Here is a 13,544-nt window from a genome sequence, read left to right on the forward strand (position 1 = left end):
AAGTTACATATAATTTTTCCATTACAACTGACTCCTTTCATCATGCAAGAGATATTTCAAAAAGGCTCTGTTTGCATTATATCACCTATCAATTATATGAGATAGAATGTGGGTTTATATTTTAAAATGAAGAGAGAAATACTGATTTTTACAATTTTTCTTTCCACACAATACTGCCTTCCTACGTAATTGCTAATAGACACAGGTATTTCCAGGCTTTACTTTCAGCTAGAATTTGAACCACTTCTACTCATCATCAAGAAAAACTAAATTTTATTTTATCTTTATTTAATTTTATAAATCCTACTGAGCAACTACTGCATTGTATTGTATGCTATGTAGGACCAAGCAGACAAGCAAAGCAAAGAGCATGCAGAAATTTAATTTGGAAAATTTACTCTTGTCCACTCACCAGATTTCAGTATAAATTTAAGGCATATGTGTATGTGAGGGGGTGTTGTCTTACAACAATAAACACACACAATAATTTAAAAAAAAAAAAACCAACAAACCAAACCCAAACAAAAAACACCCAAAGACATATTTGAACATCCCCCAAATTACTTTTCTTTTGCTCAAGCACATGATGGTTACATTGTGAGTCCTGAAGCACAAATAAAATAGTATTTAATTGCAGGGTGATAAAACATGGTTCCAATGACATGTAAAAACTCTGAAACAAAGTATAGCTATTTTTTCCCCAAGGTCTAAAAAAAAAAAAAAAAAGAAAGGCTTTAGCACAGCCACAAATATAAAGTCTAGAACTTAACCCATGAGCTTATGCTAGCAATGAGCCAGCTGATTATAGGAATGATATTTTATCAACAAGGATGCAAACAGCAATAAACGAAGAGGTTCATTTAGCATTGTTCATTAGCACCATCTAAAAGGAAGATATATATATGGGTGAGAAGTCAAATCACACTGCTGGTCACCTAAAAGAACAATAAAAGCACACGGAAGCAGAAATTCAGAACTAGAAATATACAGGCAGCATTTTAAATAATATATCCCTGATATTTTTTATCAAATAAAAAAATGTTAGAAGATCATTATTTCTCATTTTGACACAGGTGAGAATAAGAAATGTTGACTGTCTACTTCAGCACTGACAAGCTCAGGCTAGAATTTTAACACTGAAGAAAATGATGTACCTGCTAGTTCATTATATAAAAACCAGTATCTTAGCTAAAAAACAATATCAGAGATGCTTCCTGGCTATGGAGACTTAAAAATAAGATTTATTGTGAAAGCACTGAAATGAGTCACATTTTTTTTTTCTAAATAGAAGTATTTTTCTAATTATAAAATAGAAAATAATCAAAATGAAGATAATCAGTATTTACTGTGTTCTCTAATGCATTACGCAAACTTATAAGTTAAAATATGAATTGTAGAAAAAAATGAATGCTTTCACATTTGAAAAGCCATTCCAGATCACAAGGGGTTAGCTGTGTTGAAATGAATAATAAAACACCAACAACTTTGTATTATTTGAAATGACCCATGCAACTGAAAAGTCCTTTTGCCCCCCATATAAGTTATATTATGCAAAAATATAACATTATTTATATAATTCATCATTTTGCATCCATTTTTATCATTAAACATTCAAGTCCTTTTATTTTTTACATTTTTTCATCTATGGCAATTTAGTCAAAATAATTTTTAAATATAACTAATTTAATCAGGTGTCTGTTTCAAAAATGAAAAGCTAAACCACGACTGCCAAACACTACAGAAAAGCAAAAGGGAAAAAAAAAAAAAAAAAAAAAAAAAGGACAACTTGTAACAGCCACTCAGCCATCATCTCTGCACAGTGCTGCTCTTCCAAGATCCTCAGTAAAACTGCATCTTCTTGTTTCCGTCTCGCACAGGACAGCCCGAACATCCCTACAGACATCTTGTTTACAGTCTGTCCCAAGGACGGTATCTGGAAACCAGAAGGTTATATAGCCAAGCACTGCCTGCTGCTTCCATGGGCCTTGGTACGAGGCGTGCCATCTAATTAGCAGTTCCCAATGACGACACACTTGTCTGAAGGTTGCTGGTGGCATTTCAGGGTTTCCCCCCCCTCCCCGCCTCCCAAGGGGAGGAGGGAGAAGCTATAGTGGTTGTGGGTAGAGGCTGATGCCATTCCTACACACATTGCCAGTGACACGTGTACAGGAGGTAGCAACGGGTAATTTACAAACCGATTCCCTTATCTGAAAGACCCATCCGTCACTAACTGTAGCTACTGGGGCATGAAATTAAAATCACTGTCCTCCCCTGGGGATCAGCAGGACCAATAACTGGGATATGCAAGTCACAACGCTGTAATTGAGCTAATATACTGATGGAAACCAAAACAATAGACCTGCAATGCCAAGATCCAATAAATTTACACTCAGGCTTGTATTAAGAAAGCAATCCCAATCAGAACATCCATTTGCCAATGTGCGGCATCAGTCACCACAGTATAGTACTAATACCCTCCCCTGCTTCTTTTGTTCCATGCACAAAAACACCTGTAATCCTTCACCTTCCTCACCAGTTGGCTACACATACACAAAAACCATTAAACTACTTCTTGCTAGTTTTAACTCATCGATTCAGCCAGGCAGTAACTGACTATAATCTTTTTTTTCCCCAAACCGAACATTACTCATGTGAAGTTCATGTTTTCCAAAATAAAGAAAATCTCTTAAATTCATTCTTACCTCAGGATAATTTTAATGATGCAATAAGCAATAGGTCTTTCTAGCTAAAAGACAGTATTTCACGCTCCAAACAAGGGAAAATCTCATTTGCCATAACTAACGAGATTTATTGGTATTTTATTGCAAAAGCCAGGATCTAATAACTTTTAAAAGCCTTCTGATTTTGTGTATTTAAACAGCTCATTATTTACATATCCACTTACTCTGTTTTACTGACAATTTTTATAATATAAAATAGACTCAAACTGCAACATATTAAATCAAGTTTCCTTTCTATGATTTGAAATACTGTGTGAGTTTAGTTTGTTACCACACATCAGAATCAAAACCTTAAAAAAGAATTTCAAGAGAAACCATTCTTTCACAGTAAAACTGCATGAAAATCTGTGGGTATTCCTGCCACTTGCTGATCTCCTTATTCATCAATAAATCATCTTCCCAATCTTTCTATACGTCATAAAAATATACTGTAAAGCTATATATCCTTACTGCACAGTTGTATGGCAACTGCCCAAGTGGAAGAGCTTTTCTGATGACCTTCCAGTTCCTATTATTTACATAGTGCGTAACTCTGTGTTACCTTACAAGCTAAGCAAAGGTAAAGACCCTGCCCTCAAATTTGGAATAATCTAAACCTGACTTCAAACTTCTTCTGCTTCAGTTGTCCTCCAAGAGAAATATTATCACCAATTTCTATATATTTAGACTGAAATGTCCCAATTATTTCCTTCTAGAATGCAGTCTGAAGGGCAAAGCACAGACTGTCAAGTAGGACAAAACAAGTAGCTTTTAAATATAAAAGAAAAGCCAAGGAACTATGACAAGACAGAAAAAACGTATGGGAAAGATGTTGTCTTTAATTTCTTTGTCCTCTTCTTTCCCAGCCAGTTTTGCCTTCCTTGTCTCTCTAAGCTTTCCCTTTAATTCTCTAGCCCACCTTACTTCCTAAAGTAAATCAATTAAACTTAAGAGATGACCCTTCTCTCACCCCTGCTCTGCAGAAGATGTTAAAGAGAAAGAGGTCAAAGAAAGCCCTGAATGTCAATTCCTGAACAAGCCCAGAGATGACCATTGTATTTTCTCTAATAACAGTTCAACGTCATCTTTTCCTGTTCTTAGGAGCAGCAGTATAATGCATGTAGGATCAAGGGGAAAAGGACATTTCAGAAGTGTGTTCTGAGGATTTGTCCTGAGGCAGGGGAGACGAAAGGAAAAAGCAGATTTGTGTGACCCACACTTCTCTGAGATCCTGATTAACCTTTTCAGGGCAGAAGACAGGCCTGAAAGTGCAGACTGGAAGTGGCCAGACCCCATTTATTGCTCTTTTAATTCCTTGTATGAGAAATCATCATCCACACACAGAGGACAAAAGACTGGGAGTGGCAGAATTTCAAGCTCCAAGTATCTGCTACCAGAGGCAGTAAGACACAGTGTAGTCCCATGTCCCTTGAAATCTAAGTTATTTTGCTGAGCATGCGCACCCACTTTTACTGAAATCTTATCAACTTCAATACATCACCCGAAGAGGTCTGATTATTTCATAGCTGATGTGTACAAATGCCCTGCTTCCAGACTGGAGGTACAAGGTGAACCCACTGACAATTCTCACCCGTCTCCAGCCCTGTGGTGCCTGCCCCACGCAGGCTGCGCTGCCCATGTGCCTCCATCGCCAGGCCCCGCAGTAACGGCTGGTTGACGCTCCTCATCCTGCCCCGGAAGGCTACACTGATGCTTTCCAACTTCAGAAACATTTCCCCCTTTTTTAAAGGCTATGAATACTGCACAATTTCTTTGACTAGATGCAGTTTCTCCAGCCCTGGATGGTGGCATCAGTGGTCACACTCTTGTGCAGCATCCAAACAACACCACTTTTACCAGGAAATGCATTTTAAAAATATTAAATACATCCACAATGGTTACAGATATCCCATAGGGAGACAACCATACAGGCCCTCAAAAGATATTCCCTACCTCTCTTCATCTGTCAAAATTATATTTCTCATCCAGACAGAATGCCACAAAACCAAACATGAGTAATTTTTCTCCCATGCGTAACAACTACCAGGGAAATTGCAGCCACACTCATATAAATGGGGTAGACAATGATTTTAGCTGATACAAGGGAAAATTCTGCAGTTTTCACAAAACTTTCTAATAAAATAATTGTATACTAATATAGTATTTTTATTCATCTGCCATTTTCTAATGTCTGGAAAGAGTGGCAAAGTGGCACAAACTAGTGTAATTCATGTCAGTGGGTTGGTAAACTGATCAATGACATATAAACACATCTTCACCAAATAGATTAAAAATCATCACAGAATTTAATTCAGGTGTTCTGTTTCTAGGTGTCTCCATGATATTTGTTCTCTGAGACTGCAATCTTTATAAATCCTTTCAACTTGCTATCTCCTTAAATCAAAGCAGATCATTAGGAAGACATTCCCAAACACGGGCCTGGACCCAGAAACTGGTAATAGCAATGACTCTTCACAACAGTTATAGTAGAGATTCTAAGACTTTTTTTAAATTTAATATTATTTACTTTTTAAAGGAAAAGAGCAATTTTTAATGAGTAGCTGAAGCATACTGAACATGCATTAAAATTGTGCCCCCTTGTGTATTTTCATATGCTTTGAACAACACAAAACAGAAGTACTAAAAAACCTACAACTGGATGAAGTTCAGCTCAAGAAAATCTTGTATGAAAAATTTACAGCAACACTACAAACTATGGTGTTTTCACTCCTTGAAGGTACTATTGTAATTAATAAGTCATTCAGAGTCTTGAAGTACATGAAAGAAGTTCAGTAATTCCCTTCATCTGGATGAACCCAATTTTCATAAACGGTAAAGACTGCCTTTGACTTACTCATATGCATATTTAACTTTTGTACAAAGGAACTGCACAGGTGAAGTGATTTGCTCAAATTTGCCCATGGCAGATCAACAGCAGACTGGAGCAACTCAGATCTCCTGACGCTCCCACCTGCTGCCCTTCCCCTGGAATCCACATTGTTTCTCCTAAAATCAAAGCTCTGGCTTACTGTTTAAAGTTTCAATCAAAATAATATATTCTACTTTCCAGAAAGCACTTACATCCTGGAGAAGTTTCTCCAAGTTTTCCTGCAGCTCATAAAAGTACCGAGAAGTAATAAGACCTTCACGTGATTTATCTAGGCAATCTCTGGCCAGTTCAATAACTTGATGATGAATGAAACTTAGGACCCCATCTGCTAATTGCAGCACGTTCTCTGGAGCATTAGAGGCAATAAACTCAGCCAGCCGTTCTTCCATCTGTGCCGTGGCCTAAGAGTACAGAATAAACAGAAATTATTCTTAAATTTTACTATCCCAGAACTTAAACATAAACAAGTAGGGTACTAAAGTAACTTATTCTTAATTCCAAAATGCATGAGGCTTAGAAAAATATTCCAAAATACAGTAGCATTTTGCTGAGAATAAAAATAGCATACCATAGGCAAAAGTTATGTTCACGTGAGGCAACAACAAAAATGAATCGGAACACACTTTCTGAAAATGCTAATGACCATAAAAATATCCCGGTCCTGAGCCTGTATCCCTCCTTGGGTCTCCAGAGTAAGGATGTAAGATACGAAGCAGTTTTCAAAACTTTTAGGCAAGACCATGGAACCTGAAAATCATCGCCCCAAGCAATAGATACATGGCATTTCTATCACTATGAGCACTGATATCCTGTCTCCAGAGAAACACCTATTTTTGCTATTGGTGGAAGAGGAAGGAACGGCCATATCAACAGCCTTGGGATACACAATCTTATACACTAACACTAATAAGATGTTAACTTCCACAGCTTGCTTCCACAGATTTTAATATTCATTTTTTTATTAAATAAACCCCAACACACATGTCTTCACTGCAGATCACTTTAGCACATTTCACTGTGACTAAATTCAGATTGACTTTTCTAAAAATCTGAATCTATCTTCATTGATTCTCTGGTAACAAAAGCCCCAGTGGCAAACTTGATTTTGCCAAGACCTCCAGTATCATTTGGAATAACATTAAAAGAAAACTTTGTGTTACTAATATCTAAGTGGAAAGCCTACCAAAACCAAAGAAATTTGGATCAGTATAAAGCAAATTTAATGCATTTATACAAGGGAATAATGAGAGAATGTTATTCAACATGTTTTGAAATTACTCTAAAATAGCTTTTAAAAGTATACATGAAACTAAGCAAAACATCCTGGTCTTCCAGTCTTGATCTGATTCAAAATTTTAAGAAAAAAAGACAAGGATTAGTTAGAAATATATGGAAACACTGGCCTCAAACAGCAGGAATGGACTGAGCAGCCAGAACATGGCCTCTTTCCTGCAAGCATTTGTTATGCCAATAAAAAACATGAGAAATGTAATAAATCTGATGCACATGCACAAATACCTAAAAACTTTTCTATTGCTTCTACTGCAGAATTGCAGAACATGTGAAGCAGAGGAGGCAGCTTCAAACTCTCATCAAGCTGCACTGCTTGGAAATCAGAGGTAAGAGCCGGGCTCCTTTCTCCAATGAGCACAACAAATTCATTCCGAGCTTGGTCACAAGTTCAATGAATGCATTATTCAAAAATGTGATTCCTTACCTTTGGAAACCTTTCTTTGTACACATGATTCATCATTATTATTTCACTGTCAAAGGAAATTGGGGAGCGACCCGGACTAGAGGAGAAAAGAAAGTACATTATCATTCACAGATATCGCATCAAACCCCTCCAAAATCCAGTGCTGGTCATAATGCTGCCATGCTGACTGTAGCCATTCCAAAGGTTTGACTTCCCTTGAGTAATGGGCATGTGCTTAACTTCAGAGAAAATCCTAGCGAGCACTGGCAATCCACAGCCTTCACAGTTAACTCATCTGAAAACTGCTAACATTGCTGTCTTGACGGGCAGGAACCCACCTGTTTTCAGTGAACGCAAGGCCTAATATACAAGCACGTAAAAAAAATGAGTGCATTTGTTGCAGTTACATCTGTTACTTCCCTCGTTCTCTTACTGCCCTCCAAGGTAGTGGTCGCAGCCCTGCTTAGGAAGAAATAGCTATTATCTCTGGAATCTCTAGTGCTGGAAGGGAGCAGAGTAAAATGAAACAAGGAATATCAAGCTACAGGAGGGATGCATGAGCAGCGTTATTCATCTAAACCTTAAAAATATAAATACCACAAGCAATAGAAACAGAATACTTTTATAAAAAAAAACACCTGCATTGCCTTGAGGCATATTACACCATGGATGCATATGCGTGTACGCATAGGTTAGCAAGCAATTTCAAGGCACACCAGAAAACAGGACACTAAATCTTGACAAACTGCATTTATATTACTGTTTGGGTATTTTTTTTTAAAGAAGAGTTGCATCTCATTTCATCACATCTGATGGTATGCAATGCTCTGACTCATTCTGCCACTGAGGACAGCCCGAGTGAGGTAATGCAGATAGTCCCCAGCTACAGGACTGCCTACAGCAGCTAATTTCTCTGGTTACCTTGTTTTAATGTTCAAGACAAGCAAGGTCTTCAATTATTTGGCTTCTTACATGATCACTGTCTTTATGGTTTTCAGAGTACTATATACTGCTAAAAATATTTTCTCTATGTCAAAAACCACAATTTGATCTTGAATGAGTTCAAACACTTTAAACTTTCTTGTGAAGTATGAAATGAATCTCTCTAAATGGAATAAATGCATTTTAAACTTGGAATGTATCACAGTTACTACCTTGCTGCTAACCTATTTATAGAAAAAACATTCTTTTGGGAACACATATTTACAATTCAAAGAAAATTTAACTCACTGGCTCATAGAATATAGCCATACCAATCTCTTTTCATGCCTGGTGCTGGAATTCCATGAATTACATTGAGTCTTGTTTTTATTAAGGTTTATCCCTCAGCTTTGGAAAATGCACTTCTGATTAAATCTCTCCCTGAATTTTTATATTAAAGGAGAAAAACTGATTTGGATGTTTTGGATGCCAAGTAAAAACATAATTTCATCAACTTTTTTGGAAGGAAATACAACCCTTAACTTGATAGCTACTTTTATTCAAGGAAATTTTTCTTTAAAAATAAACTTATGTTTATATATTTATATATAATGTATGAGATCATAAAAAGAAGGGTAAGAACATTTAAATGCCAGACTTAGAAGCAAATTCCCACACATCTATCCCGCTATCTTTATCCTTTTTTTCTAAGACCAAACAATTCGACACAAATACATGATACTTGTTTACTAACTTCATATGGAGCTGAAGAAGTTTATGAACATAGTTATTGAACAATTTATTTTTTTATAACGTATTATTTCTCTGTGTGATTTAAGTAAGGTATAAATTACAAGGATGTATAAAGTCTTTTGATACTAACTACAGAAATATGGAGGCACATACTTCATTTTAACACTAAAGTAGTTCTTCTAAAATTTGTATATGCTTAAGTATTTGCTGTCTCAGGGCTACAATAAAACATGAGGGTTTTTTTCCTTCACTTTCAAGACACTTTATTCTTATGGATACAGGAAATTAAGAGCTATGAAGAAATCACACTACTTGAGCTGTCCTGCCAGCAGATGTAGTGTTTCCTTCAGGAAAGCCACAATGATATGGGAGTTTATTGGGTTTGGTTTTGTTTTTTACAGTCCTGGAAAAAAAAAAATATTCTATGCATAAGCATCTACTGATTGGAAAAAAGTAAACATTATAATCCCTTAACTTCCTTGGGCATTGGCAGTTTTGTCAGCTGTCTTTGGAAACTGATAAACATCACTTTTTACCACCTAAAACAAAAGAGGATCCAAACAACTCCAGATAAAACCTGAGATCAAGGTTCAAATTGTCATTCTAAATATAAATTGACTGACATAACAGGTCAAATTAAATGTCTAGCTGACTATAGCAAGAATGCAACATAATATACTGCATCATAATTTTTTATGTTGATCCTTAGTCTAGGAAACGACAGAAATAATTAAATGGATAACTGACTAATCAAAGACTAGATGCCAGGCACTGCTGGTTACTTTATAGCACCTTTGAGACACAATCAGGTGAAAGAGAAACCGGGACTGGGCAGATAACTGAATGCCACCAAGGGAGAACGTAAGAAAATTTAGAAGATGGAAAAAAGGAATTTAATACTTTGTATTGCCATAGCAGCTTTTCAGTTGCAAAAGCTTCACACATCCATCTAGCACCAAAAATTTCACATACAGAACTAAACCAGCCTAACATTTCAAGCCTCACAAAGGAACAGATTATTTTCTGTAAAACAGAGGACACATACTGTGCACGTGCATAACATCTAAACACAAAAAGTATCTCTTTTCTTGGTGTAGATAGGTAGGTCAAAGAAATTATTATTGTGAGTTTTTCATTTCAGTAGAGCAGACATTAGAAGAATAATATCTGTCCCCTTAAGCTTAACAGCAGAATGAAAAACTACTCTCTCTTTTTCCCTTCTTCACTCTCCCTCCACTTTATGAAATGATGTGATGGTAGACTTCCAGTGACATCTATCTCCCGCAAAGGTTTCTAGACTTCAGCTTGCCAAAACTCGTGTGTCTTTATCTGATGCTAGAAAATGAAAATAGCTTATAGACAGTTATTTCAAGGAGTGGCATTTATAGTAATAACTTAATCTTACAAAATCTAGTTTAATTGTGACCAAATAAAACTATGTTTATGAATACCTGATTTTTCCTTTACTGTGACAGTTGTATTTATTAGAAAAAAAACAGAGACGCTAAAGGCACTGTACTCCCCTCTGCTTTTACCCTGTACATACTGATTTAATTAGGATGCATTTACATCATATTTCCAAAGTCAATGTCCATAGTAAAATTAAAACCATAGGCCTTAATTTTCTGTCATTTTCAGACACACAAAGTAAGGCATTTTAAAACTAAAGTTGTATGAATTATAAACTAAGTTAAACCTCCTGCTGAAGGTGAGCAGAGCACTGGCCTTCATCTTCCCCCAAGAAATAAATATCTAAATCTTTGACCTCATACAAATTACATTAATATTAGAAGCAAGTCAGAAAACTCCTCCTGAAAAAAGAGACAATAAAGCAGAAGCAAATATGGACAATCTACATATGTCCATCAAATACAGAGTAAATATGAGTCAGTGTTTCACCCAGACTACAACAATAAGACCTTGGTGCCTAATCCTGTTTCTGGACTGGACACTGACCAAAGGAGAACTGAACTCAGGAGAGCAGAAACCATCTGTTAGAGTCTGAATTTATGCAACATGCACAGTAATAGTGAAATACAGTTTCTCACAGAATTACAACAACCTATACCATGGAGGAAATAATCTAGAAGATTAAATGTGTAACTTTTGATGATTTTTCAGTATTTATTCAAGGACCCTTCGTCCTGCATAATCATAACCAAACAGCACAGAAAGTCCACAGCACGCAGTTAATTCTACTGCTGCTAGAAAAAGAGAATCTGAGGCAATGCAGTATATACAGTAATTCTTCTTCCTATGGAACAAGCAAGCAGTGAAACAGAACAGTAAATAGTCTTTCTTACTGAGCACTTTGAAAAGTCATTTCTGAGTTTCTCCACATCCTTTTTGACCTTTTAAATTCATTTTTACAAACACTGCGCTTCAGCTACATTTAGTCTGGGGACAAATACTATTTGTGATTTGTTTTGTACGGCTGAACTGTTTCCCACTTCAGCCCTTCTTTATATCAGGAGTGACATTCTTATGAATGTAAGGGGTTTTAAAAATATATTTATAAATAAAAATAATAAATTCATAAATAATAATTATGTGTATATATGTGAGACAACATTAAGGGAAAGGGAATACATTTCCATCGCATTCTCTTTGAAAGTAAAGACTAATAAGATTTCTCTACAGACTTTGACAGGGGCTGCAGCTAGCTCTTTCCAATACTTTAGCATTTTTTATGCATGCCAAAAAAGACTGAGACTGCTTCAGACAGAAAACCCAAGAAAGTTAAAGTAATGAGCAGTACAAAGCGCAAATAAGAATACCAGTTTTCCTCATAAGAGAAAACCATGAAAATGGTGAGTGAAACCAAAAGTTAATAAATTTAGAATGAATCACTTTGAAGAACATTTTAAATCAAGTTCACAGAACTCAGTGTCTTGAGAGAGAAAGCAGAGACCAACATTATCTGTAACATAGTTAAAATGTATTTTCATAAGAAATAGATGCCTTATGCTTCAGAATATAAAGCTATTATCCTTCTCTGGCAAATCTGTGGCAGATGAATCCCTGGTCTGCAGGAATCACTGCCTGCTCCTCCGCAGCTGGTGGTGGACGGCACTTTAGGAAAACAGCAGCATGAAGTGATGAAACTACCAAGATTACTCAAGTGGTTAAAACTGACGCTTAAGTGCAGTGAGATGAGAGAGCTCCACAACCTGCAGGATCAATTTTTAAGATAAAAATGGACTACATGGGCCACTGGTGTGGTTTCACAACACCTATTCCTTCTTCCTATCTTGGGTATTTTATTGTCAAAAACCTTTTTTGGCAACTGGCATTTGCTAGGAATTGTCTCTATATTCTTAATGGCAGGATCTAGCACGTCGAAAGTCAGGTTGGAGGATTGCATTTAAAAACCACTACTGAGCAAAGAGATGAAGGAGCATATTTGATTAAGGATGATCTCATCTACTTTAACTATGCAAAAAATCACTGTTACAATCTTCAAATCTTTTTCCCTAAACAACATTATCCTGAAATATAAAAAGGGATCAAGAAAAGTGGGCAGACTGGTGGGCTGAGTGACTGCACAGGGGCAGCTCCTGAAGAAGGTGTTGCTAGTTAACTCTACTTTGACATTCTCCATACATTCCCATGTGTTAGCAACCAGTAAAGGATGACAAGTAAACAAAACTGGGAGGAGATGGAGAGCACCATCTCTCTAATTTAAAAAGAGTAATGATGCCAAGTTTAGTGCAAGAATTCACACTCTTCATTCATTTTACTCCTGGAAGAAAAGATCTTCTTCAGGTAAAGCCTAGGACTGTTCTCAACAAAGTGCATGTAGCCTGGGAATCTGTCTGTTGGCCAATCACTTGAAGGATTTGAAAACTATATTACCAAAGAAAACAATGGAGAGATGATATTTAGGAGCTACTTCTGCAGGTAATAAATATTCTCTTCTACTGAAGACATATAGTAAGCACAAAAACAGGTGGGACACAAGGAAATATGTTCCTTCATTTAGTATGTCAGTATTGGATCTACTGGAGATGGATGAGAGAGCAGTTTCCTGGCTTTAGCAACAAGCTTTATAAGCACATCACTTTTGGATTCCAGCATTGGTCTCAGGCTACCTCCTTCACCCTACACAGAAAAGAAGCTGGGAAAGAAGCAATGCCATTTCTTTGGTGTAGGAATTTGGGTGATTTCAAATAAGGAATGATTAGTATCTTCAAGCTACACTGGCAGAACACTTCAAGCAACAGACATGCTACCAACTTGTCAGTGTACATCAGCCAACGTGCTACCCTCCACGACTGTATGCTTTGTTAGTTCTTTCATCCAGTTTGATCATTAAGACTGCTCTGTATGAACAGAACATTTATAGCTAGGTACAAGAATACGACAAATTTCTAGTCCAAGAAGTAGATTTCTCCAAGAGTTACATCTAGGCAACACTCTCCTCTGTCTGGGAGCCGAAAAGGATCATCTGATACTTCTAAAGAAGAACATGGCTTACAGAGACCCTCAAAAAAAAAAAAAAAAAAAAAAACAGTCCCAGCATTTGACAGTGACATCTCAAAATACCAGCTTCTCTCTCATAAAG

At 36.5% G+C, this 13,544-nt stretch overlaps 1 protein-coding gene across 7 annotated transcripts in view; it reads right to left on the reverse strand.

Annotated features, from left to right (window-relative positions):
- The window catches only part of MAST2 (microtubule associated serine/threonine kinase 2), a 195,984-nt gene that overhangs the window by 35,270 nt on the left and 147,170 nt on the right, over positions 1–13,544 (reverse strand). For all 7 annotated transcript variants that reach the window (XM_026853582.1, XM_026853583.1, XM_026853581.1 and 4 more), the window contains 2 exons: positions 7,328–7,403; positions 5,802–6,011 (listed from right to left, as the gene is read on the reverse strand). In XM_026853582.1, the coding sequence (XP_026709383.1) occupies positions 5,802–6,011; positions 7,328–7,403 (286 nt within the window). The remainder of the gene's footprint in view (positions 1–5,801; positions 6,012–7,327; positions 7,404–13,544) is intronic.

The sequence above is a fragment of the Athene cunicularia genome, assembly GCF_003259725.1.
Source record: "Athene cunicularia isolate RWA chromosome 8 unlocalized genomic scaffold, athCun1 chr8_part1, whole genome shotgun sequence".
NCBI lineage: Eukaryota > Metazoa > Chordata > Aves > Strigiformes > Strigidae > Athene > Athene cunicularia.